This window comes from Nyctereutes procyonoides, unplaced genomic scaffold, assembly GCF_905146905.1.
Source record: "Nyctereutes procyonoides isolate TBG_1078 unplaced genomic scaffold, NYPRO_anot_genome, whole genome shotgun sequence".
In the NCBI taxonomy this organism is placed as follows: domain Eukaryota; kingdom Metazoa; phylum Chordata; class Mammalia; order Carnivora; family Canidae; genus Nyctereutes; species Nyctereutes procyonoides.
This window is the reverse complement of record NW_026575125.1, coordinates 19,565,647-19,589,925: the sequence shown is the minus strand read 5'-3', so window position 1 is coordinate 19,589,925 and position 24,279 is coordinate 19,565,647. Positions and strand designations below refer to the sequence as shown.

Below are 24,279 nucleotides of genomic sequence, written 5' to 3'. Positions count from 1 at the left end.
GTTGCAGTTGGTGTTCTTTGTACCCAAAATGGTTTCTTAGGAAATGAAACCTGGGTTTAGATAGACTTTGCTTTGACAAAATAGCTCTTCCTCTTAGAAAATGTAGATTTTTTTAGTTACTTGAAAAAGCGTTTGAAAGATAATTCTTGAGGTAAGTTGTTCCCCTCTGATTTTTTTCCTCCCTGTATTCCCTTAACTCAGAAAAGATTGAACGGATCTTGGGGTGCCATTCCGAAAGAGAAAGAGGAGAGATGCATAGGAGTTTAGGTAAGCAGCAGTAAATTTCTGTCTGAATGAGGAAGTTCTAGATGAATTTGAGACGTGGTAGATTATGTGTCGTGTGTTATAAGTCTGTGACGCCAGTACAGCGCAACCAGATGACTCAAAACGTGCTTGAAGGAACAGTAATCTCACTCTTTGGCCTTGAAGTTTCCTTCCTGTTTATCAGACACGTTTATTCTTTTTTGCATGAATTTAACAAAAACTGGCGACTGTTTTTAAAGAGTAGAATGTGAAACAGTTGCAGATGAAAGGTAGTTGCTTTGCTGACCTAATTCTGTGGTGAGTTCTGCCCTCCAAAGATAAAATAGAAGTTGGTTTTATGTAAGCCTAAGATAATGTTTATCTTGAAGATAGCCTCATTTTCTTCCCTTATCTCTTTAGATCACAGTTTGTCGTGAATGAGAAAGAACTGGGAGATATCACTTACTGTACCACAGAATTACAGAATGGAGTTTCTTACAAAATAGTTCTATATTTATCATAGTTGGAAGACCATTTTTCTATTTGTAGGTTAAAGTCTGAACTCTTAAAATACTGACTTCATGACCCATTTACTATGAAACAGACATTGAAATGATTGTGGTGACTGTTGTAAAATAAAAGTATAAGTGCTCCCAAATTCAGACATCCAAATGAATGCCCATCCAGGTGGTCATTTTAAGAGGACAGATTTAATTATCCTGGCAATACATTTCTCCCTAGACATGGTGTCACTGAGCAGTAGATTTATTCAAAAAATATCTTCATCAAAATATTTCAGCCTCTCTTCATTTGGAGTTATCTTCATACTTTGTGACAGATACTTTATACACTAGAGTCAGCCACTTTTGTTCTTTGCATATTAAAGAATGAATCAATGTATGTTATAAAAACTTTAGGAAATACAGAATACACTAAAGAATTGCTCTTAATTCCACCATCTTTATAAATAGCCACTGTTAACATCTTTTCAGACTTGTTTGTGGGTATACTTACACATACCCTCAGTTTCACATTTTCAGAAAACTTACAGTCCCCTACCCTTTAAACAATACCATTTCCTAATCTGCTTTTCTCACTTGTATTTCAAATGTACAGAGACTGTTTTTCTTACAGGCTTAAAATTGGATCTGAAAGCATTTAGAAATGGAAGCCATCATATATTAAAAGTAGATTCCCTTTATTACTTTGTTATATAAATAGTTGCAAGAAATTCTGGCTCCCTATTTGATCTATCCAGGTTACTACTTTGAAGAGAAAAAACTTTTTTTGAGGGGGCGTACTATTTATTTTTCTCTCTGGCTGCATTCACTTTTTTTTTTTACCATCTTAACCATTTTTTTAGTTTCACTTTTTTGTATTGAAGTAAAAAACTCCACACATAACAAAAAATTTACCATCTTAGCCATTTTGAAGAGTACAGTTCAGTAGTGCTAAATATATTCACATTGATGCATAATAATCTCCAGAATTTTTTTATCTTGGGACACTGAAACTCTCTATCCATTAAACTGCTCCCCATTTCTTCCTCCCTTAACCCCCAGGTAACCCCCATTTCACTTTCTGTTCCTATGAATTTGACTACTTTAGATGCCTTGTGAAATGAACTCATACAGTACTTGTCTTTTGTGACTGGTTTATTTTGTTTAGCATAATGTCCTTTACAGACAGGTTGCTTCCACTTTTTGGCTATTGTGAATAATGCTTCTGTGAATGTGAATATATCCTCAAGACCCTGCTTTCAGTTTTTTGGGATACATATCCAGACATGGAATTGCCAGGTCATGTGATAATTCTATTTTTAATTTTTTGAGGAACCTCCACACTGTTTTCCTTAGATGTTGCACCATTTCACAATCCCACCTGCAGTGCACAAGGAATCCACTGTCTCTATAATATACCCTTGCTAACACTTGCTATTTTCTGTTTTTTTTTTTTGATAGTGGCCATCCTAAGGCATATGAGGCGAGAAAATACCTATTTTTAAAAAATAGTGTGTAAGTAATACTGAATCAACTTTTTGTTTAAAGTCAAAACAGTACAGTGAAGATAATTTTCGGGTTCCCGTTGTCTGTATCCCTCTCGCCCCCTTCTCAGAGAAAGAAAAGCCTCTATTACCGGTTGGCATGTGGCCTCCAGATGAGAAATGTAGGTACTGTACTGAACGATCATTATGACAGGAAGGCATAGTTTTTTTGGTGTTTCACAAATATGGACTCATTTATCTTTATTTTTGATTCAGTGTGCAATACATTACTAAGGGCAGCAGTATAGCCAGACTTGGGCAAAATTGTTGATTGTTTTCATCATTTTGTTTGACCCTAAATTCTTTCATGTAGTTTATTTTTTAAAAAATATTTTATTTATTTATTCATGAGAGACACACACACAGAGAGAGAGAGAGGCAGAGAGAGACACAGGCAGAGGGAGAAGCAGGCTCCATGCAGGGAGCCTGACGTGGGACTCGATCCCAGGCCTCCAGGATCACGCCCTGGACCAAAGGCGGCACTAAACCGCTGAGCCACCTGGGCTGCCCACATGTAGTTTATTTTTCATTTTATGTCCTCTTTTTTTTTTTTTGGAACAAGAATATCCTCAAAAGTATTGTCAGTTTCCATAGATCTTTTTTTAAAATCCATTTCAGATTTTTATCTCTTAAATAACTAAAAAGAATCATATGTAAAACATTTTTTATTTTATTTAAAATATTTTATTTATTTGACAGAGCACAAATACAAGCAGGGGGAGTGGCAGAGGGAGAGGGAGAAGCAGACTTCCCGCTGAGCAGGGAGCCCAACATGGGGCTCAATTCCAGGAGGACCCTGAGATCATGACCCTGGCCAAAGGCAGATGCTTAACTGACTGAGCCACCCTGCCCCCCCCCATTTTGTTTTTAATGGAAAATGCTTTCAGATGGAAATTATTACAGGAAAGGTTGACTGAAGATCAAAGAACCAGTATAACATTTGGAGGAAAAATATATAATTATGCCTCATTTCCTATAAATAGGAGAATATCTAATTTTAAATGACATTTACTATAAAAATGTCCCCACATGCACTTATTTTCCACAGTGACAGATATAAAAATGGTCTTGTATAATAACTTTGGAAACAGCTGCACATTTTAATGTACAGATTATATGACCACTAAGTTATATAATAGCTAAAATGCAATAATTTAGGCATTAGTTTATTTATGCAGTTTTTGATACCAAATAATTTTGAGTATGTTATCATCCAAACCTGTCTGACCTTGATATTAAAAGGAAACTTCTTGATTGAGAATGTTTGGTATTATTAAAGCAGCAGCCATGGTTTATGATTCTGTATTTGCTGTGTTTAGAGATTGTACCTACTCATGGGTATAGCTGAAAAGAGTGTGGTGTTTCAAAAAATCATCCTGGGCAGCCCGGGTGGCTCAGCGGTTTAGCGCCGCCTTCAGCCCAGGGCATGATCCTGGAGTCCCGGGATCAAGTCCGGCGTCGGGCTCCCTGCGTGGAGCCTGCTTCTCCCTCTGCCTGTGTCTCTGTGTCTCTGTCTGTCTGTCTGTCTCTCTCTCTCTCATGAATAAATAAATAAAATCTTTAAGAAAGAACAACAAAAAACCATCCTCCCGTTCCAAACCTTTGGTTTCTCTTGTTACTGCTCTTTACAGAGGCCAGTCCTAGTGACACTTAAGTCTTAACATCAGTCTGTTGGGTGGCTGCCAAGAGAAAGAAATGCGTAAACTTTCGATTGTTGATTTTGCCTTCTCCCTGCAGCTGTTTGCCAGCATTTCCAGTTGTGGCTCATTATTCTTTTCTCTGTGTTACTCTGGTCCTCTGTGGGTTAGCGCCCTCATCACAGCAGTGTAATTATTTGTCCACTTTTTTAGACGATGGAAGCAGCAACCACATCTTACGGTCTTTGAAGTCCATTTTCATGGTTTCATCAAAGAGTTGCTTTGATGTTGTCCTTTGTGTGGCTTGTAGGGCCATGAAATGAGGTAGGGAAACTGAGAAAAACAGGGTTTTGGATAAAGGAAATTCATTATGAGGTGGCAATTGAAACACTTAGTGAGGAAGCCCACAGGGAGTTCCACACACAAGCCTGTGGCTTAGGGAGAGGCTGGGGTTGGGAATACTGATTTGGGCATCAGTAGTGTAGGGTGGAAGTCAAAGGCTTAGATTTTAATGAAACTGCTCTAGAGTGAGAAGGGGAGAGGGTTAAGGACTACTCTGACTCACCAACTCAAGAAAGGGCAGAGGAAGAGAAGGCCCAAAAAGAGAGGGAAAGAGGGCCCTACAAAGCATGTACAATGGAGCTAGAGTACAATCTTGGCAATGGAAGCAAGAGAGAGTATGAAGATGGTGGAGGGGTCACCAGTTTCAGGGTGCAGCCAGGATGCCAGATGTCCATTGGAGTTTAGCAATTGGTAGGCCATGGGTGGCCTTGGGAAGAATGATTTTAGGTATCTTGAGTAGTGAAGGGAGGAGAGAATGAAGTAAAGCAAGTAAGAATCCATTTTTCTAACTTTGTGTTGAGATCTCACATACAGAAAAGTGCCCAGATCACAAATGAATTTTTACAAACCTACCATACTAGCATAACTAGTACTCTAGAACCCCTCATGGTCCTTCTTGTCACTCAGCTTGCATCCACTTTTTAATAGTCACTTATTTAAATGATCTCTACATTCAGTGTAGGGCTCAAACTCAAAACTGCAAGATCAAGAGTCACGTGCCCTTCCTGCTGAACCAGCCAGGTACCCCAAGGATATTCACTCTTCTCCCTCCTAACCATAGTCTATTTTTAATTTATCAGTGAAGGGAGATAGAAGGATGGGATGGTAGAATGAGAATTAGGGGTGGAGAGCATTGATTGTGTTGTGTTTACGATGGGAAAGATTTTCTTGGATGTAAATAAATCCCATAACTTCTCTAGTAGTGGGTGTCCAGTCGCTGTTTTATTTTTTATGTTTAGGGCAATTTTCATTTCATGCTTTCATATGTTTTTAAAGGTTAATAAGTATGTTTGAGTGCTTATACAAACCTAAGCTGAATAACTGTTTCCCAAGCATCTGCTTGTGGAATACTGGTTTTCTAAACTTGGCTGATTGTGGGAATAGGTTCTTGGGTCCCCTTATAGATTTACTGAATCAGATACCATGGGAGGAATATTTGGAATCTCTGTTCCTTAAAACAAAACAGAACTCCCCAGGTGATTCTAAAACCTCTTGTGTATGCAGGTTTGCAAAGTGAGGCTTAGATTTTATCCACAAGGAAACTATATATTTTAAATGAAAGGCCTAATAAGATAATAGATCTTTAACTTGGGAAGAATAAAGGGTCACCCTACTTAAAAATGAGAGAGACTATATACTGGGTTCTCCATAAAGTTAAAAACAAAACAAAACAAAACAAGTTGTCAGGGTTTAAACCCTGCCGTTCATGAACATCCTTGAGTAATTCTGAAAATGGCTTGTTTAGCCTGAGATTTTTGTCTTGAAGGCAATTTTACTGGCATACAATCAGAAAGTGGTCCTGGAGCTACAGAGTCTAGGGCAGTGTTTATTTGCAAAACAAGGACAGGTTAGCCTTCTGGGTACCCATTATGAGCTGAGTGTTTATGACCTCACTAGATTCATATCTTGGTTAACTGTGTCCAAGAATCTCCTTTGCTGCTGGAGCTAAAGGCTGAACTCCATCTCAGGCCCGAGTTGTGTTTTGTGTGTTTTTTAATTATGACCTGAGTCCTTTTGAGTAAACTCATTAGCTTCCTGGAAACTCTGTAAGGGCAAGGACCATATCTCCCTAAATGTTGTGTCATATTTAGCACTGAGCCCGACATGGGAGTAGGTCTACAAAAAATACTTGTTTTTGAAATAAAATTACAGTTGACCTTTTCTAATTGTTTTGTCATATGTAACCCTGCTTCCCCAGCCAGATTTGTTTTGCTCTTGCAAGTCCCTGATGACCTTCACTGCAGAGGGTAAGGAGCACAAATCCTTGAAGACACTGCTGGCCCACACCATTTACAAAATGCCTTGTTAGAGCCCCATCCTACCACCTGCCAATCCTAGTGCTCAGTTTACACTGATGATTAAACCCTCTGTGGGCTATGTAAAAATAGGTGTTTGAAAGGCAAAGAATCCAAATGTCTGAGGTGGAGAATATACCTTAAGGGAAAGGTTAGGATACCTCACTGGGGAATAGAATCAGACGGAAAGAAGGCTTAGCCACATGAGCCAGGGAACTCAAAGCCTAGGGGTCACCAACTCACCTTTAAATCGATTTTAGTTTTCTCTATGACTGAGGGTCTCATACCACTATATGCAAAACCTCAGACAAGTCAACACATTGGAGTCCTTACTTTGACACCCCCAGCGGTCTGTGTTCCAGAAGAGGCATCTAGTAGCTGAAGGATACATTTCAGAGGATAGGCTGGATCTGAAGCAGTAAAGCTGTTGAATCTAGTTATTCTCTAGCTGTAGTTTAGCCCCTCATTGAAGATGCAGTTCTCAACAGAGTGGGCTCGACTTCGGTCTATCAAGCCAAACTCATTGAATCTGAACTAGAGCATGTCTAATCAGCTCTTGGAAGGTACATATGTACCCATTTTCTGAGCCAAGCCATCTGTCCTGGGTAGAGTGTGAACTTCGCAAACAATGATTCTCAAGGACTGTCACGTGGGGCAGGGAGTGCTACAGCCCAGAGGTTCTAGCCTCTCACCAGAAAAGGTCCAGGGGCGATCTCACTTCCCAGGAGGTATTTTCAGTCTGGTTGTAACATAATAGGTCAAGACCCTTCATGGAAAGAGAATGCCTCTGTGTTCTAGGCTCACACAAGGCAACCCAACAGTAGTGAACAGGACAGCCCTCACATCAAAAAATGATCCAGCCCAAAGTGTTAATATTGTTGAGAATGAGAATCCCTGAAGTAAATTATGTACTCTCTGCAGGGAGAATTGTGGTTCTAGAGAGTGTTAATCTGTAGATCTCCCAAGTCTCCTATTGTGAGGTTTGTTTATTTTTTATTTGTTGAGGGTCTTCAGGAAGCTGAAAGGGCAGCTTCAGGAGGAGCCTTTCTTGGATGCTCCTGCCCTTGTGGCCACAGTTCTTGCTGTGGGATGAAAGTGGGGGTGGCTTTGGATGGTGTGGAAGACTGGCAGGAGAAGAGGAAGAAAACAACTTGAGCAATGAAGGGCCAGGCTTTGCTTAATATTACAATTAGGAAAGTGGATGAGAGGGAAAAATAAAGTAAAAGTAATCAGGAGTCCAATAAAATGTTATATTTAAAAAGTCAATAAGTTGAGATTGAAAAGAAAAGATGAAAGGGAGTGAAAATAATCACTAAGAACAGAAAGGTGGAAATCTGAATTAAAACAACAGAAGGCTATAAGATGAAAAATGAAATATATGAGCGGTAGATAGGATTAAGGATTGAAAGCAGGACTTGAGAATTTAAAATGCCATCATAAAGCATTATATCAAAGAAGGATGGAGGCAAAGGACAGAATGAACTCCAATGCATGGGGGCTCCAGTGCTGGATAAGGAGTGGGAAAGGGTGTAAGACGCCAGCTCTTGCCAATGAAGAAGAGAGTGAAAGTCCAGAGTGGGGCCAGCTGGCTCAGTGGAAAGTCCCCAGTTCAAGGCAGTGTTGTCGGTACGTTGTGGACAGACCCAGGGGGCAGAGAGCACTGAGTTGGCACCTCCACGTACTAGCAGCCTAGTAGGCCCTCTCCTCGGGTGCCTGAAGGGGCCACACTGTCTGCAGTAGCTGGTTAACCTTGACTCTACAGAAACATGAAAAATTTGTAGCAATATTGCCTTGAAACTAAGTCCTTTCAAGATGAACATGTATTACTTCAGGGTATGTTAATTATTTTTAAACCAGTTAAAGTCATAGCCACTCTTTTTAAAATAGCTTCTAGCTCTTTATTTGCTTCTGAAACAGGAATTGCCCTTTTTGTGTGTAACTCCTGGCATACATTTCAACAGACATTTTTGTCATGTTTTATTTAGCATTATATGTTTTGTGAGCATTATGGCATTTCACACTGTAGGCACTGCAGATCTCAGTAATATGATTTCCATGATGCTAAAGCATGCCTACAGAGTTAAAACAAATCAGCCACTCATTTATTTTCCATCTCTGTTCCATTCATTCATGAAGGCAGTAAATGGTTACAGAACATTTGGGTCACAAGGGAGATAGTGAGACGTGACACAATAGTGAAAGGTCTTCCCATCTGGTAGGGAGAACTTGATATCCATAAATAGATAGAAATAAGAAAAGAAAAGAAAAATGCAATATATCTCCCTGCTCTTAGGCAGTTGTACAGAAGGATAAAGCAAGTATAGGACATTCCAGGCAGAGCAAGCAGCATGTACAAACCCATAAAGCCAGGCAATAGCATGGGAGAGATCTATGGAGTTGGTGTGTTGTGGGAGAAGCCAGAGCTGCAGAGATAAGGTGGAAGAAGGTGGTTGGAGTTGCCTCAGAATGGGCCTTCTTTGGCCCACATAAGTAGAAAATAAATAACAAAAACTCTCAAATAAGGGTAGAAGATAATCAGTTTGTAGTTCAGAAACCTCATTCTTTTACATTGTGGTGGTTCGAGTCATCAGAGGGCCAGGTGAGCAGTTAGAATGCGCTAGAAACAATCCAAGAAAGAAATGAGGGCCCAAGGGAAGATTGTACAGGAGGGGATAAAGTGGAGAGAGTGAATTGAGATTGTGTAACAGAATTAACAAGACTTAATGACCAATGAGACAAGGTGGTGATGAATGTGACCTCAGAGTTTCTGACTGGGTTGTCTGGTTGGATGGTGCCACCATGCCTGAGAGGAAGTAGAGGAAGAAGGGCCAGGTCTGGGGTAAAGACGTTAGATGGTCAAGTGCTATGTAAAGGTAGGGGATTATTATTGAAAAAAAGTTTCTGACTTGATTCCATAGCACACACCCACCCATCAGGCCAAATGTGGACTTGGAGACACAGACAAGATCCTGATGAGTTGATTTTGGACATGGCTTGTAGAAAAGTAGAAATGTCCAAGAGTATGGGATAAGTGAAGGTCAGGAAGGAGCTCTGGGCTGGGGTTGCATATCTGGGAGGCACTGGCTTCAGGTTGCAGCTCCTGGGTGTGTGTGACCCAGTAGGGGAGAGCAAGGCACAAAAAGATACTCAGGGAACTTAGATCATGGGAGACCAGCTCTGTGTGGGAATGGAAAGGGAAAGCTTGCGAAAGTTTGATTATTAGAATTACAGAAATAATCTTCACTGTGTTCAGTGAATCACTAGAAAGAAACCTCATCCATTGTTGGTTGGTGGGGGAGAGTGTGTATGTGTGTGTGTGTGAGAGAGATCGAGACTATTTTATACTTTTAAAATCATTCCATAGCATTTCTCTTATTTTTAAAAGGGCACACATGTGTATATGTGTGTGTGCACGTATCTTCTGTTTTACTTGACAAGCTAAGTAGAAAAACTTGGGAACTACTTACTGTCTTAGACATTTAGGTGAAGGTGACCTGAAATTTTAAGTCCACAACTATATACTTTTTAGTTTCTGACTTCCATAAAACTTCAGGAATGCATCTGTTTCTCATAAACCATAATAAGCCTTCCAGGGCAGAAGTCGCTGAGGTTATAAATGTGCTCACGTTATGCACATCCAGTTTATTGCACTGACATAAGGCTTAAGATTACTTCTGTGTTTCAGGTAATTCGGAGGTCTGTGGGGCCAGCCAGCCTGAGTCTGCTCACCTTTAAAGTCTATGCGTCACCTAAAAGGGACTCACCTCACAAAACTTCTGTGAAGGTTAATGAGGTAACATGCCGTTCATGTTGTGATATATTTTGAACATCTGCTTATTAGTTGCTATACGAAGTATACAAATTGTATGTCAGGAGACAAGATAGTTTAGAAGACATTTAAAAAGAGGAAATATATTTGCTTAGTTTTTCTTCGTGGGAAGCTACTAAGATGTAGCTTTTTCAATAAATAAACTTTAATTAATGATGTTAGCTAAAGGCATACTTAAATATTTCCTAGATTTTTTTGTGGGAAGTCTGCTCATTACCTCTAAGTGATTTGCCTCATTCCAAGACTGCTTTCAAGCCAAGAAAACATTTTGCATTTTCCCTCTCTAAGAAATTAAACACCTGGGTATGTTCTTCTTCTTGGCCAGATTAGAGGCTCATAAGGAGATGCTTAATAAATACTAAATAAATAAAGCAGGAAATCTTCTCTCCATTGTTTACATTCTTTTTTGTCTGTACTTCCCACTGATTATTTTGGATATTTGCTTTCTTTTGACTTAAAGTAGACAAAAGACCTACCTTCGATCATGGACCAGGTTACTTGAATGGTGTTGACATAAGGCTAATATGAGTTTCTCTTTTGCCCTTTATGCTCTTCTTCTCAGACCTTGTAGCAATGTGTTTTTTGTGGGCAAAGAAGGCAGCCAGTAGTGACTGAACAATTTCTTCTCTGGGTGGAGAACAAACTTGCTATCCTGCTTGGATTAGCACCAGACTAATCATTTAAACTCAATTTTTTTTTTTTTTACATCCCCTCACCACTTTAATAGAATCCTTTTTCCAGACTGACTCTAAGGTGAAATACCAAATGCCAGTATATAAAATGGAGAAAGGGGGCTGCTTTCTCTGCTACTACAGGAGTGGGAGGAGGGCAGGACCCCTCATAGTTCTGTCCTCTTGGACTTGTCCGTATTGATAAACCAGGTACAAAGATCCTCGGACGTAAGTTCAGGGTACATGAAACCCTTAGAGTCACTGCAGTTCATGAATTATTAGAAATAATGATGCTTACAAATTTGACGATTGATTACATTATCTCATGACTATATCTACTTTTTAATTTTTCTTTGTTTTGTTTTTAACATATGCAGCTTTCACTCTACTCGGTTCCTGAGGGTCAATCTAAATATGTGGAGGAGCCAAGGACCCAGCTTGAAGAAAGCATTTCACATCTCCGACATTATTGCGAGCCATATACGAGTTGGTGTCAGGTACAGCTGTTCTAAAAGTAGAGTGACACATTTCTGTTTTAGAGTCAGTAGTGGAAAGTCTGTATTGGCTGCGTGTTTTCAGAAAAAGGCATGATAGTGGGCACCAGCTTAAGAGTGCCTGACTTACAGTGTCATCAGTGCCATTTCTGAGGGGAACAGAGAGCCCCAGCTTCCTGGTAGTGGCTGTTGTCATAGCTGCAGAGAGAATTTCCTTTACCAGGCACCTACCAAGGTGTGGTACCTAGACTAGAGAGTGGACTGTGACTATCTTGTTGGTCACAGCTATGAAAGCATGATTGTTTCCCAGGAGAGGACTTGGGGCTAGAAGTCAAGTATAAGGAAAAAGATATAATGTAAGCATTTATATCAAAATTGGAAAGTTTTTCTCCTCCCAGAGAGTCTACACATCAGAACCATTTTAACAGGAACAGTTACAGAACATTTTGAATATTGTAATAGAGTAGATAACTAGAAAAGTATGGGATTATGTATTTGAGTACTGAACTATTTGTCCCAGTGACCAAAGAGCTACGTATACAGATGGGCTTCTGTCACTGCTCAGGTTTTAGATCAGGCCCTGGTTATTATGTTCATGGAAGCATTTCTGTAATTTTTAACGCCTGAAATGGAAGTTTACAGTCTACAGAATGCTTTTGTAGGCTTTGATACATAAAGTATTTGCCATACTTGATCTGGGTTTCAAAAATTGATGGCAGATTAGTAAAAATCATGTAGATGTGTGTGACATGGTCTAGCTATACTTTGCTTGAGATTTACAAACTGAATTTTCATCCAGAACTTGTCTTAAAATTTTTAATTTCAATGTCTCTGCCAATGCTGAACTTCTTGTCACCGATTTAGAAGAAAATAGTAAGCATAGACTCTGTCAACAATATAAATTAGGCCAGTATACTTAAGTATCATAACCATATTATTGAGTTACAAGTATCTAAAAATATCTTTATCTTTTACATAATGTGTTGTAAAAAGCTTAGACTTTATTGTCTCATTCTAGAAGATTTTTAAACCATCTGCTGGTTAAGATAAGGTCGGCAAATTTGTGCAAACATGTGTCATGTAGGTATGACTGCTATTATTTTGTGGGTTTTTTTTTTGGATTATAAAAGCACTTTGTCTCTTAACCTTTCAACCTAATATTGCTTTTTGTTTTTTACTTTTTCATCCGTGCATGATGCTCAGTGCAGCAAAATACCTCGTTAAATGAATAATTATCAACATGTTTGTACTACTTCTAAATTAAAAAAAAGTTTTATGATTACAATGGCTTTATTTTTCTACATAATGATGTTTCTTCAGTAGATGTATTTCTACTTCCTGGCTCCTTTTTCAGGCCAATAATATCTAGCCCCTTTCTTTAATAACTAATTTAATTTTTCTTTTTAGTGAGAAGATATTCCAGCAAAAGAAATAGGTCATCACCCTAGACATTTATCTGTAGGTTTTCTTTCTTTTTATGGGCATAAAATACCAATAATGGATTTTAATGAAGCAGTATTCAATTTTTTAATGTTCTATATTGTCCTCTTCTAAATTCACTATTTGTTGTTTAAAGGCATTTAACAATACTGCATAACTTATTCTGACTTGGACCAAATTAAATAAAACAAATCCTTTTCCAAGTGGCAACTGGTTCTAACCTTTTGATGCCCACATGTCTCTTTTCCCATCTTTATTTTAGTCTTCTTTTTTTAAGACGATTTTATTTATTTGAGAGAGAGAGAGAGAGAGAGAACATGAGTGGGGGGGGGGCAAGGGAGAGGGAGAAGCTGGCTCCCCGCTGAGCAGGGAACCTAACATGGGGCTCAATCCCAGGACTCCGGGATCATGACCTGAGCCGAAGACAGACGCCCAACCGGCTGAGCCACCCAGGCGCCCTTATTGTAGACTTCTTGAAGGTGGGATACCTTCTAGCTAGTCTGTTGTTTTCTTTAGGATATATGTTGTTCTTGTACAAAGCCATTTTATTGTTGTTATTGTCAAGAGAATGTTAATACTTCATTTGCTCCGGGATTGGGGTAAGTGTCTCTCAAACTTGGATGTAGACTCCTTACATCCCATTCAAGGTGATCATTCCTGCTTCTGAAGGGCAGTTTTCAGATACAGACTCTAAAATCATGACAGATCAAGAAATAGACTTAGTATGAAAGACAGATTTAATCTCACGGGGAAAGGATTGCCACTTTAATGATCAGAGGGATTGATTTTTGTCCATTCTCTTTGAATTTAATAGAAGAATAAAAAGGCTGGGTTGTTGAAATCATTCAACTTGTAATCTTTGCTTCCTGTGGCAATAATAAACTGTTCTACTGAGCAATCTGTGGTGAAGGGGAACTTACACAAGAGAAAAAGACAAAAAAAAAAGCCCCAGATAGACAGTATATCCCTTTGTTCAAAAAGTGTTAATAACATGATAATTTATGCAGTAAAGACAAATATATTTATTGTTGCTTTCTAATCAGCATATTCTTCTCATTCATTTTCTTTTCACCTTTTTAGGAAATGTACTCACAAACAAAGCCCAAGATGCAGAGCTTGGTTCAATGGGGGTTAGGTAAGTTGATTTTTAATTAAACACAATTTGTTTCTTCGTTAGCATTGAACTCTTTAACAGGGGTTCCATGGATGGGCTCCAGGAGATCCAGGAATTCCTTAACATTTTACGCAGAATCTTAGAGCTATGTGGATTTTTTTCGAAAGAAGATCTGTTGTGTTCATCAGATTTCAGAGGACTAGTGTCCCTAAATATTTGGGAAGTCTCTTCACAATCATTAAGATTTTTGGGCTAACAAGTTCAGATATGCTGGATTTTTTTTTTTCTGAAATCAATTTCCAAATTCAGTGACACTGACTCACACATACTCACCCCTACTAGCTCATTAGTAGGTTTTCAGAATCAGGGTAGCTCATTTGTATGGCTGTTAATACATGCTACAGAAGTTTAGAGGCAAGAAGGAACTGGGCTGGTGTGCCCAGGAAAGTCTACTGCATGAGTAGTGTTCTTATATTTTTTAAATTGGGTTTTTCTTGTCCTTGACTGTTGTTCACATCCACTTATCCCATACACTCAGAAACTGGGTTCATAGTCCATATTCTGACTTGTCTCCATCAGAAACTGATGAATTAATGGACACTGATTGGATTAATTTCCTTTATTGGGCATCTCAGCAAACAAAAACTCATGTTTTTATAAGTGTTTGCTTTCATGACCACATAAAACAAAGATAAATAAATTTTATTTCCTTCTGAAGATCATTGCGTGCTGATGTGCTGATACAGGATTTGAGCATCCATGAATAATATGTATGTTAATAAGTAACATCCTAATTTTATTAATTTCATAAGCACTTATTCAATTTTTATTACATGCCAGGAACTAATCTAAGTGCCTTAAAATATTAATTTATGTATAATCCTCATAACCCTGACAGGAAAGTGCTTTTATTACCTTCATCTTTTAATCTGAAGAGACTAAAGAACTCCTGATCTCTTGTCAGTACGTGTGTGATGGAGGAGGGGTCTCTTCATTGTTACCTATCACTTCCCATTGATGCATAGCGGTAGGCATTATTTGCAACCTAAATCTTGTCTTTCTTCTCTTGGACTGGTTACTGCAAAAGCTCTTAAGAAGAAACATTCCATTATGAGTTGTGTTGTTGTCTGCCAAGGCAATCAGTCCATTTCCCGGCAGTCACAGCCAGGACATGTTACCAGAAGCTGGGCTTAGGCTTCATTGCAGCCTTTTAGCATATCTTCTTTGCCATTTCTCTGTGATTTACCCACCTCAGCTCAGTTCACCAAGGCCATCTGGGTGACTTCCTATCAACTGCTCTGTGTGCACGTCTTGAATCAAAAACACTGTGCTGGTAGGCAAAAATAAAGGGAAGTAGAAAATTGCCTCAGATGACCCAGACAAAGAGATGGAAAGTGAAAACTAAGTTAAGGGCAAAATAAGTACAAGGCCAGACAGAAATTTGTGTGCATAGCACAAGCCCTATAGAAGTATTTAAAATGATCACTGAGTTTCCCAAACAGCCCAGGAAATGATAAACCAGCATGTGTTGGCTCATTTCTGGGGGAGAAGATTACTGAGTATTCAAGTTAGTTCAGTTCTGCACACATTTGTTAAGTCACCATCATGGCAGGCATGGAAAATCATGGCTGATTAAGACCGTGGTCACATGATCCCTGAGGGGCCCATGACACATTTTCAACATGAGCACAAATACAGAGAAAGTCCCAGACCACTGTGGAAGGTACAGAGGAAGGATATTTGTCTCATAGAGTTCAGAGGGATGGGAAGAGTCAGGGAAGGATTTCTGAGATGAACCCTAGAGTTGAGTCAGCCACGCTGCTACATGAAGGTGGAACTTCGGCAGCATTCCACGTTGGAGGACCCAGCACAATCCCGGCTCAGAGGAGTGCCTTTGTTTCCCGCACTGGAAACTGGAAGCAGATTGAGAGTGCTGCAGATAGGCTTGAGAGAGAGAGAGAGAGAGAGAGAGAGAGAGAGACATGCAGGGTTTTTCAGTGACAGCCTCTCTGAAACATTCAACACCTAGCAGTGCTTTTAGTAACTATCTGTCAGATGAACATCCCCTCTTCCCACTGAGGGAAAATAATGTAGAAGTCTATGCAGTGTACCACTGAGGAGCATATGTTCTCCTTGAGGAGACATAAAATTCACTCCTGAAGAATGAAGCACAGGGTGCTTCATATAGAATATAGGATATAGGATTTATATAGGATTACATAATAGGATTATGTTGCAAGTGATGGTACAGAGAAGAAATACAATGGGACTTTAGAGGAGGGAGGGAGAGAGGGAGGGAGGCATGGGCTGAGAAGTCTAGCAAAGGCTTTTCTGAGGAAGTTAGGAATGCAGATGGCTCTTACTTGGTGGGATTGGTTCAGCGGACAGAAGACGAGTCATCATTCAGATGAGGTCATAAGGCATGCTCAGGCATGGCACACAGGCTCACATGCTGCATTTCTATTTTTTTTTTCTGGACATGCTGCATTTCTTTGTGTTTATCTATCACCGGTGACTATTTCCCACATATACTTGCGCTACAAGTTTCCTTCATTCTCCAGATTGATTCTGTTCTCGAGTTTGAGTCATGAATTCAGATGGCAAAGGATACATTTTTTCCCCCAAGCCTCATGTATCTGGTTCCTGAGTTTCAGAGAACAAACAGCAAAGCTTCAAGATAGCGGCAGATCTATCCAAATCTATTGTTTCTGTGTTTGGAAGGCAAGGAATCCCTGTGTTGGTATTTCTCCCCCTGTGCGTAGATTCAGATCTGTTGCTTTCAGGAATATGAAGATAATCTAACATTACTTTCTTGTCAGTAGGTCATCAGACCAGAAGTGTTTGGAAATTGGCTACTTGCCATGTGAATAATAAACCATGTGTATATATCATGTAAAAAGAATGTTGAAATAAACATACTAGCATAGAGCAAAGAACACATTATTTGAGAAGCATTTGATACTATATATACTAGCCATGTGTAAGATTTTTGGGGTTTGTTTCTTAATGGGCAATTTACAGAACTGTTTCCTGGTCTGATTCTATTGTAGACAGCTATGAATATCTACAAAATGCACCTCCTGGATTTTTTCCAAGACTTGGTGTTATTGGTTTTGCTGGCATTGTTGGACTTCTTTTGGCTAGAGGTAGGTGCAATTTTGTGGGTTTTTTAAAAAACAGCTCATAAGGGAAAGATAAGATGGATGCTTGGTTCTTTCTTTTTATTTGCTGGCTGTCAGAATAATGAGTTGGTTCCTGAAATATGGACTTCTTAATATATAATTAATATGGTTCTTTTCTCTGGTATATCTGATTTTAAGCATATATAAGTTATATAAAAGTTATATAAATATAACTTTTAAGTTATAAAAATATGAAATGGAAGAAATTGTATACTCCTGGTTAAAAATAGAATATAGTTATCCTTTATAGGCACATTTACTTGATCAAATTACTATCCCTCTGGTACAAAAAGAGTAAATTTTTGTTAACTAAAGTCTGTCACACCTGAGAAACTGTCTCTTTGTTTCACTATTGAGATCAGTCTATTAATCACAGTAAATAGAATAGTGATTTCATAGAAATTTTATTAATTTCTGGATGTGTCATAGCTTCAGTCATCAGTGAGGATATTAAAATTTTTTAAACACTTAAAAGCTAACAAATGTCAACTGAAACATATTACTACACTATGCTGCTGGATTGTAAAATTTATAGGATAAAGGGTGACAAGGTACTTCACTATAATGACATAAATTTGTTATAAACTACTGAGGTTTCACTGGCGATAAAATTCAGGCTTTACAAAAATTCCTAAAATAGAGAATTGATGAACGCTGTGATCAGACTCTCATAAAAGATTAACTATCATGACTGCTTTGGTACCCATTCCTCCAGTTTTAAAAAGCTCTTCTGTGCATGCCTTAAGTGTTATCTCAGAATCTGGAGCCAGGCGGCACTGGTGCCACTCCCTCAACTTGTTACAATGACCTCCTGTCATAGTTTCTATGCCCCTCCTCCCAGCCTGTGCACAATATAGAAGTAAAGTTAGAGTTCATTTTTACTAATCAACTTGTGGAAGACTTGAACTAACTTTTCTCCCCTGCCCCATTATTCGAAACATTATTCGCCTCCTTTTTGTAAAGCTGTCCCAAAAAGCATTCCTATCTTATTTAGATAGTGTTTTAAATTTATGAAGCTCTCAAGGCCAGGGAGTTGGAGTCTTGGCTACTGTTAGGGAGCCAGGAATGTGGAATCAAGTGAAATTAGCTTCCCCACCTTCCTCTCAGGGTTAGAGCATGGCCCTAAAGAAAGCTGCTTCTGCTGTGCGTGTGCACATGCTTGCGGTGCGTTGCTGTGCTGTCTGGTGTTTATCCCCCTGCACATCCACTGGGGTGACCATCCTGAGAAAAAGTGAGGACTATGCTTTCCCCGGCAGAACAGTAATATAAGGACACCCACTACAGCGGGTTCTATTCCTTTGTTTTTGCTTGCTGGTTTATTTGTTCCTCCTTTTCCTTTTCCACGGAGGACTCAGTAGCATTAAAATAATGTAAAACTCCAATAATTCTATTTCAAAAAAGTACACATGGGGACACCTGGTTGGCTGAGTTGGTTAAGCGTCCAACTCTTGGTTTTGGCTCAGGTCCTGATCTCATGGGTGGTGAGATCGAGCCCTGCATTGGGCTCCGAGTTCAGTGGGAATCTGTTTGGATATTCTCTCCCTCTGTCCATTCCCCTGCTCATGCTCTCTCTCTCTTGCTCTCTCTCTCTCAAATAAATAAATCTTTTTAATTTTTTAATTTTTAATTTTTTAGAGATTTTATTTATTTATTCATGAGAGACACACAGAGAAAGAGAGAGGTAGAGACACAGGCAGAGGGTGAAGCAGGCTCCACGCAGGAAGCCTGACGCGTGACTCGATCCCGGGTCTCCAGGATTACGCCTTGGCGTGAAGGTGGCGCTAAACTGCTGAGCCACCTGGGCTGCCCTAAATACATCTTTTTTTAAAAAGTATGTATGTGCACACACATTCATGCACAAATATTCAACTATGGGTCTTTTCCTCGGGGTGCTGGGGTAGAAAGGCCTGAGATAAACGACGTCAGGTTTGGTCACTGAATAAGATACTGAGTAAGAGGGATCCCTGGGTGGCTCAGTGGTTAAGCATCTGCCTTCGGCCTAGGGCGTGATCCTGGAGTCCCGGGATCAAGTCTCATGTCGGGCTCCCTGCGTGAAGCCTGCTTCTCCCTCTGCCTGTGTCTCTGCCTCTCCCTCTCCCTCTCTCCGTGTCTCTCATAAATAAATAAATAAAATCTTAAAAAAAAAAGATACTGAGTAAGATGAGCAGGATGGTAGGTATGTTTTTTGGATGTCTGCAGTGGTTTGCAGCCCCCTCCAGGTGGATGGCCCCCCTATGCTGGCAGCAGCAGGATGGGCTCAGAAGATTCCTCTTGGCAGTTTCATTTCTTTTTTTGTCTAACTTTTAAAAAATTCTATTTTTTAGTAAAAATGGTATGTATTTAAGATGTATGATGTGATATTTATATATATATATAAAAGCTTCCCCAGCTCCCTCTCATGTATGTATATCCATATGCATAGTGAAATGATTACTCCAGTCAAGCTGCTTAACATATCTTCTATCATAGTTCACTTTTTTTGAGATGAAAGCACCTCTAATCTCTCTTAGTAAATCTCCAAGATTCAGTATTATTAACTGTAGTCATTTTGCCGTGTATTACTCTCTAGACTTATTCATTGTACATAACTGCAATTTTGTACCCCATGACCAGCATCTCCTCATTTTCCCCACCACTCTGCTTCTAGTAGCCACACTTCTACTGTCTGCTTCTATACATTTTGATTCTTTAAGATTCTAGATATCAGTGAGATAGTGCAGTTTTTGTTCTTTCTGTTTAAGGCTTATTTCACATAGTATGATGTCCTTTGTGTTCATCCATGTTGTTGCAAATGGTAGGGTCTCCTTTTTTAAAGCTGAATAATACTCCATTCATATAGGTACCACAGTTTCTTTACCTACTCATCCATTGACACTTAGGTTGTTTCCGTGTCTTAGCTATTGTGACTAATGGTGCAGTGAACATGGGAGCAGAGATAACTCTTTGAGATACTGATTTCGGGCAGCCCTGGTGGATCAGCAGTTTAGCGCCACCTTCAGCCCAGGGCGTGATCCTGGAGACCCAGGATCGAGTCCCACATCGGGCTCCCTGCATGGAGCCTGCTTCTCCCTCTGCCTGTGTCTGTGCTCCCCACCCCGTGTCTCTCATGAATGAATAAATAAAATCTTTTTTTAAAGAAAAAGATACTGGGCAGCCCCAGTGGCGCAGCAGTTTAGCGCCGCCTGCAGCCCGGGGTGTGATCCTGGAGACCCAGGATCAAGTCCCACGTCAGGCTCCCTGCATGGAGCCTGCTTCTCCCTCTGCCTGTGTCTGTGCCTCTCTCTCTGTGTGTGTGTATCTCTCATGAATGAATAAATAATTTTTTTAAAAAAAAGAGATATTGATTTCATTTTCTTTGGGGGTATACCCAGAAGAGGGATTACTAGATCATATGATAGGGTTTCTTGAGCATAAATGCGAAGGTAATCCTCCTCACTTGATGAGAATGGCCATGACTGGTGGTGACAAGAGGCACCTCTCTAGTAGGAGGTGAGCGAGTGATCATTCAAAGAGAGTAGACTCAGCCAGGTCACTCAAGGGTGGCAGGTGGTTGTTGCCCACTGTTGTTGTCTTCTGGTGGCTCTTCCCCTCCCCACCTCCTTCCTGAATTTTTGGGGCCCCCAGCTCATTGTAGGAACCATTAGAAGCTGGAGGCCCAAGAGCTGCTGCTTATCAGTTTTCTGTAAATGACCCAGAAATGATTGGTTGTCAGGTGTGCTGCCCTTCACCTGGACCTCACTTGTATGAGCTGCTCAGGAACTTAAAGCTTCAAGGGGTACAGGTGGGACCCCAGGGATAAGAGAGTGTTTTCTAGAATAATTTTGTCCTTTCAATCAAGGCAGTAGGATTAAGAGAGAAATATTAATTTATGAAGAGTCTAGGGATCCCTGGGTGGCGCAGCGGTTTGGCGCCTGCCTTTGGCCCAGGGCGCGATCCTGGAGACCCAGGATCGAATCCCACATCGGGCTCCCGGTGCATGGAGCCTGCTTCTCCCTCTACCTATGTCTCTGCGCCTCTCTCTCTCTCTCTCTCTCTCTCTCTCTCTCTCTGTGACTATCATAAATAAATAAAAATTAAAAAAATTAAAAAAAATTTATGAAGAGTCTAGATTGATAACGTTTGTTTTGTCTCCTGTAACCCCAGTTCCATCTTTGGAGATATGTCTGTTTAAAGTTTAAAACCAATAGATAGCACTTAGATTATCCTGACTGCGTGTTAGTAACATACATTGCACTATCATCTGTGTCCCATGTGAAAAACCCTGTGCCTCTCAGCAGAGACTCTCTAGGTCCAAGTTCATTTATAGAGGATTCTCCTGTTTCACCCTCTACCAGTTTTCTTCACCTCATTCTCAGGCTTCTCCAGTTCTCCATGCTGCTGCCTCTTCTGCCCATTCCCCTTTTCCCAGGGCTCTACATGTAGCTGGGGTACAGGGGTGTAAGAGCAGCTGTCTTTGGGAGTCTTAAATAGACCAGGTTTGGTCAGTAGTCACTGACAAAATCCAAGAAGGGAGTGGTGTTGAAACAAGAAAGGAATTTATTTCAGTGAGGCCAGCACCTGGAAGACAGTGGACTTGCGTCTCAGAGATAGTCTCCAAAGTGCCGAAAATATTTCCAGGCTTATGTAAGGAAAATGTGGGACAAAGTTCAGTGGGCAAGTGCAGGTAGTCAGTGAAGGTCAAGCCCATAGTTGTCATAGGATTAGTCACATGGAGTCTTGCTGGTTCAGGGCAGTCCCTATTGTTTGAGGGGGTAGTTTTGATTCCTATCAGGGGATGTTTTGCATGCAGGGTCTTTTGCCTGAGTTAAGAGATAAGCTGGAAAGGGAAATTTAATCTTTCAGAAAGTGCAGATTGATGGGTACCTGGTTGGCTCAATCTTTAGAGCATGTGACTCTGGATCTCAGAGCTGTAGTTCAAGCCCCACATTGGGTGTAGAGATTACTTAAAAATAAAATCTTTAAAAATTTTGCAAAAGTGCAGATTGAGGTCAAAATGGAGGTAGTTGAAGCCCTCTTTCATACATCCTCTTGCAATCTGGATGGAGGCTCAATACTTCTGTGGTCTTGAGACAGGACTCTATACTCTCTTGGGTTTGACTCCCTTGGGTTCCATGTCATCTTCTCCTTGGTTTGCTCTGCCATGTTGTTGAACTACATGCTCAAGTCACTTTCAAAAAAAGCCCATGTCAGAAGGAAACTTTCAAATCCTTGCAAATCTGAAAATTACTTTCTACCTTCATATCAAGTTGGTTGGATATAGAATTTGTTTTCCATCCAAACTTTGAAGTCCATGTCTTCTAGCATCTGGCATTGCAGATGTGAGTGTCAGCAGCCAGTCTGGATGCTTGTTCCTTCTGAAGTGATTCATTCCTCTCCATCATCCCCCCAGAAGCTTTGAGGGTCTTCTAATCTTCAGTGTTCTGGACTTCCAGGGTGTTGTGACTAACACATAGACATCTCATTCCTGGTTGAGCATCTTGGTGGCCTGCAGCCCTCAGCTGTAGGAAGATGATCTGTTTTGTATTTCCTGGACAATTTACTCTTATTCTTTTTCCTTCCTGAACTCCTGTTAATTAGCAATGGAGCTGTTTAAGCAACCCTAATATGTCTCTTTTATTTTCCTGATAATTTTGTTGTATTTCTTTTGATTTGTTTTACTTTTGTCATTTCCAAGTAGCTCTTTCTTATTCTTTGATTGTTCCTTTTTCATAGAACATTTTTTTTCTTTTAAGGTAGTAGCTTCTTGGATTTATTCAGTGATACTTAATAACAGGTATAGTTTTGTTTTTAAGTTCTTTTGTTTCCTGTAGGGTCATTTTTCCCCCTTTCTTGCTTGTCTTTATCTCCTGTTTTTTTTTTAATTTTTATTTATTTACGATAGTCACAGAGAGAGAGAGAGAGGCAGAGACACGGGCAGAGGGAGAAGCAGGCTCCATGCACCGGGAGCCCGACGTGGGATTCGATCCTGGGTCTCCAGGATCGCGCCCTGGGCCAAAGGCAGGCGCTAAACCGCTGCACCACCCAGGGATCCCAGTCTTTATCTCCTCTTTTATGTTGTAGGCTTTCCTCAAATGACTAGTGATCCTTGGTTGTACAGTCATGTTTGTCATGTTTAAGAGCAAGGTGATTGAAATGCTAACAGGATCTTTTTGTGTACAGGTGGGGCTTACTGGCCAGCAGGTTCTACCTCAGGGTGAGCTGAAAAGAAACTGACTTTACATGGAAGGTGCCTACAGTCGGGGCTCTGTGCGAGGAAAGTTCTGTTCTTCAGTAGTAACATTCGCACCACACACACCAGCTGTCTTGGTTCTCAGCAGAAAATTGATAGCATTTCTTTAGAGATACTCCCTTTTCTTTTTTTTAAAGTAGACTCCATGCCCAGTGTGGAGCCCAGTGCAGGGCTTGAACTCACCCTGAGATTAACACCTGAGCTGAGCTCAAGAGTCTGATGCTTAACTGACTGAGCCCCCCAGGTGCCCCTCTTTAGAGACACTTGTCCACCTTTGTAAAATTCTGGCTGGATAGACTGCCTGGCCACAGGCAGTTTTGCACTAAGATAGCACAGAAGAAGGAGAAAATCACCTAAGCTCTGCACAGGACTTGCATTTACATGTTGGTAGTCCTCCTGTTTCCCCGCCTCCACTCACCTTGATCTGTGGCTGCCCTCAGGTCTCCACAGCACCTGCTGTCTCTGGGCTGCCAGGGCCATTCTCCTCCCTCCTTCCCTGCAGCCCCTCCTCTGGACCTAAAAGCCATGTGTCCTCTTGGTTCTGTCCGCTCTCCACTTTCTGTAAATTGGATGAGACTTCTTTCTCCCCATGGCCCCTCCACTCGTTTCCTCTTGGTCTTGGGTTTATTACCTGTATTTTATCCTTTTACTGTTATTTTTATGGAGTATTAGAAAGGAGAGGAGAGCAGTGCTTGGGTTGAGTACTTAAAGAGGAAGCTAGTTTACTCTAAAAGAACATAAACCTTAGAAACCAGCCGTGTGCTTCTTTTCAAAACATTCTTTGTTTTTGCTCCCTTACAAGTGTTGGTTCTCTTGAAAACATTGTGCTGATGAAAGAAGCCCGTCCCCAAGGACCACATATTATGTAACTACATTTATGTGAAATTTCCAGAGTAGGCAAATCTGTAGACACAGAAAGTACATTAGTGGTTCCCCAGGGATGCCAGAATGGGGGAGTAGGGAGGGTGACAGCTAATGGCTATGGCGTTTCTTTTTGGGGTGATGAAAATATTCTAAAATTGATTGTAGGATCCCTGGG

The 24,279-nt window shown here is 40.3% G+C and overlaps 1 protein-coding gene across 2 annotated transcripts in view; it reads left to right on the top strand.

Moving 5' to 3' along the window:
• APOO (apolipoprotein O) overlaps positions 1–24,279 on the top strand; it is a 54,229-nt gene that overhangs the window by 10,411 nt on the left and 19,539 nt on the right. For both annotated transcript variants that reach the window (XM_055338640.1, XM_055338639.1), the window contains exons 2-5: positions 9,967–10,074; positions 11,159–11,278; positions 13,796–13,850; positions 16,880–16,975. In XM_055338640.1, coding sequence (XP_055194615.1) covers positions 9,967–10,074; positions 11,159–11,278; positions 13,796–13,850; positions 16,880–16,975 — 379 coding nt within the window. The remainder of the gene's footprint in view (positions 1–9,966; positions 10,075–11,158; positions 11,279–13,795; positions 13,851–16,879; positions 16,976–24,279) is intronic.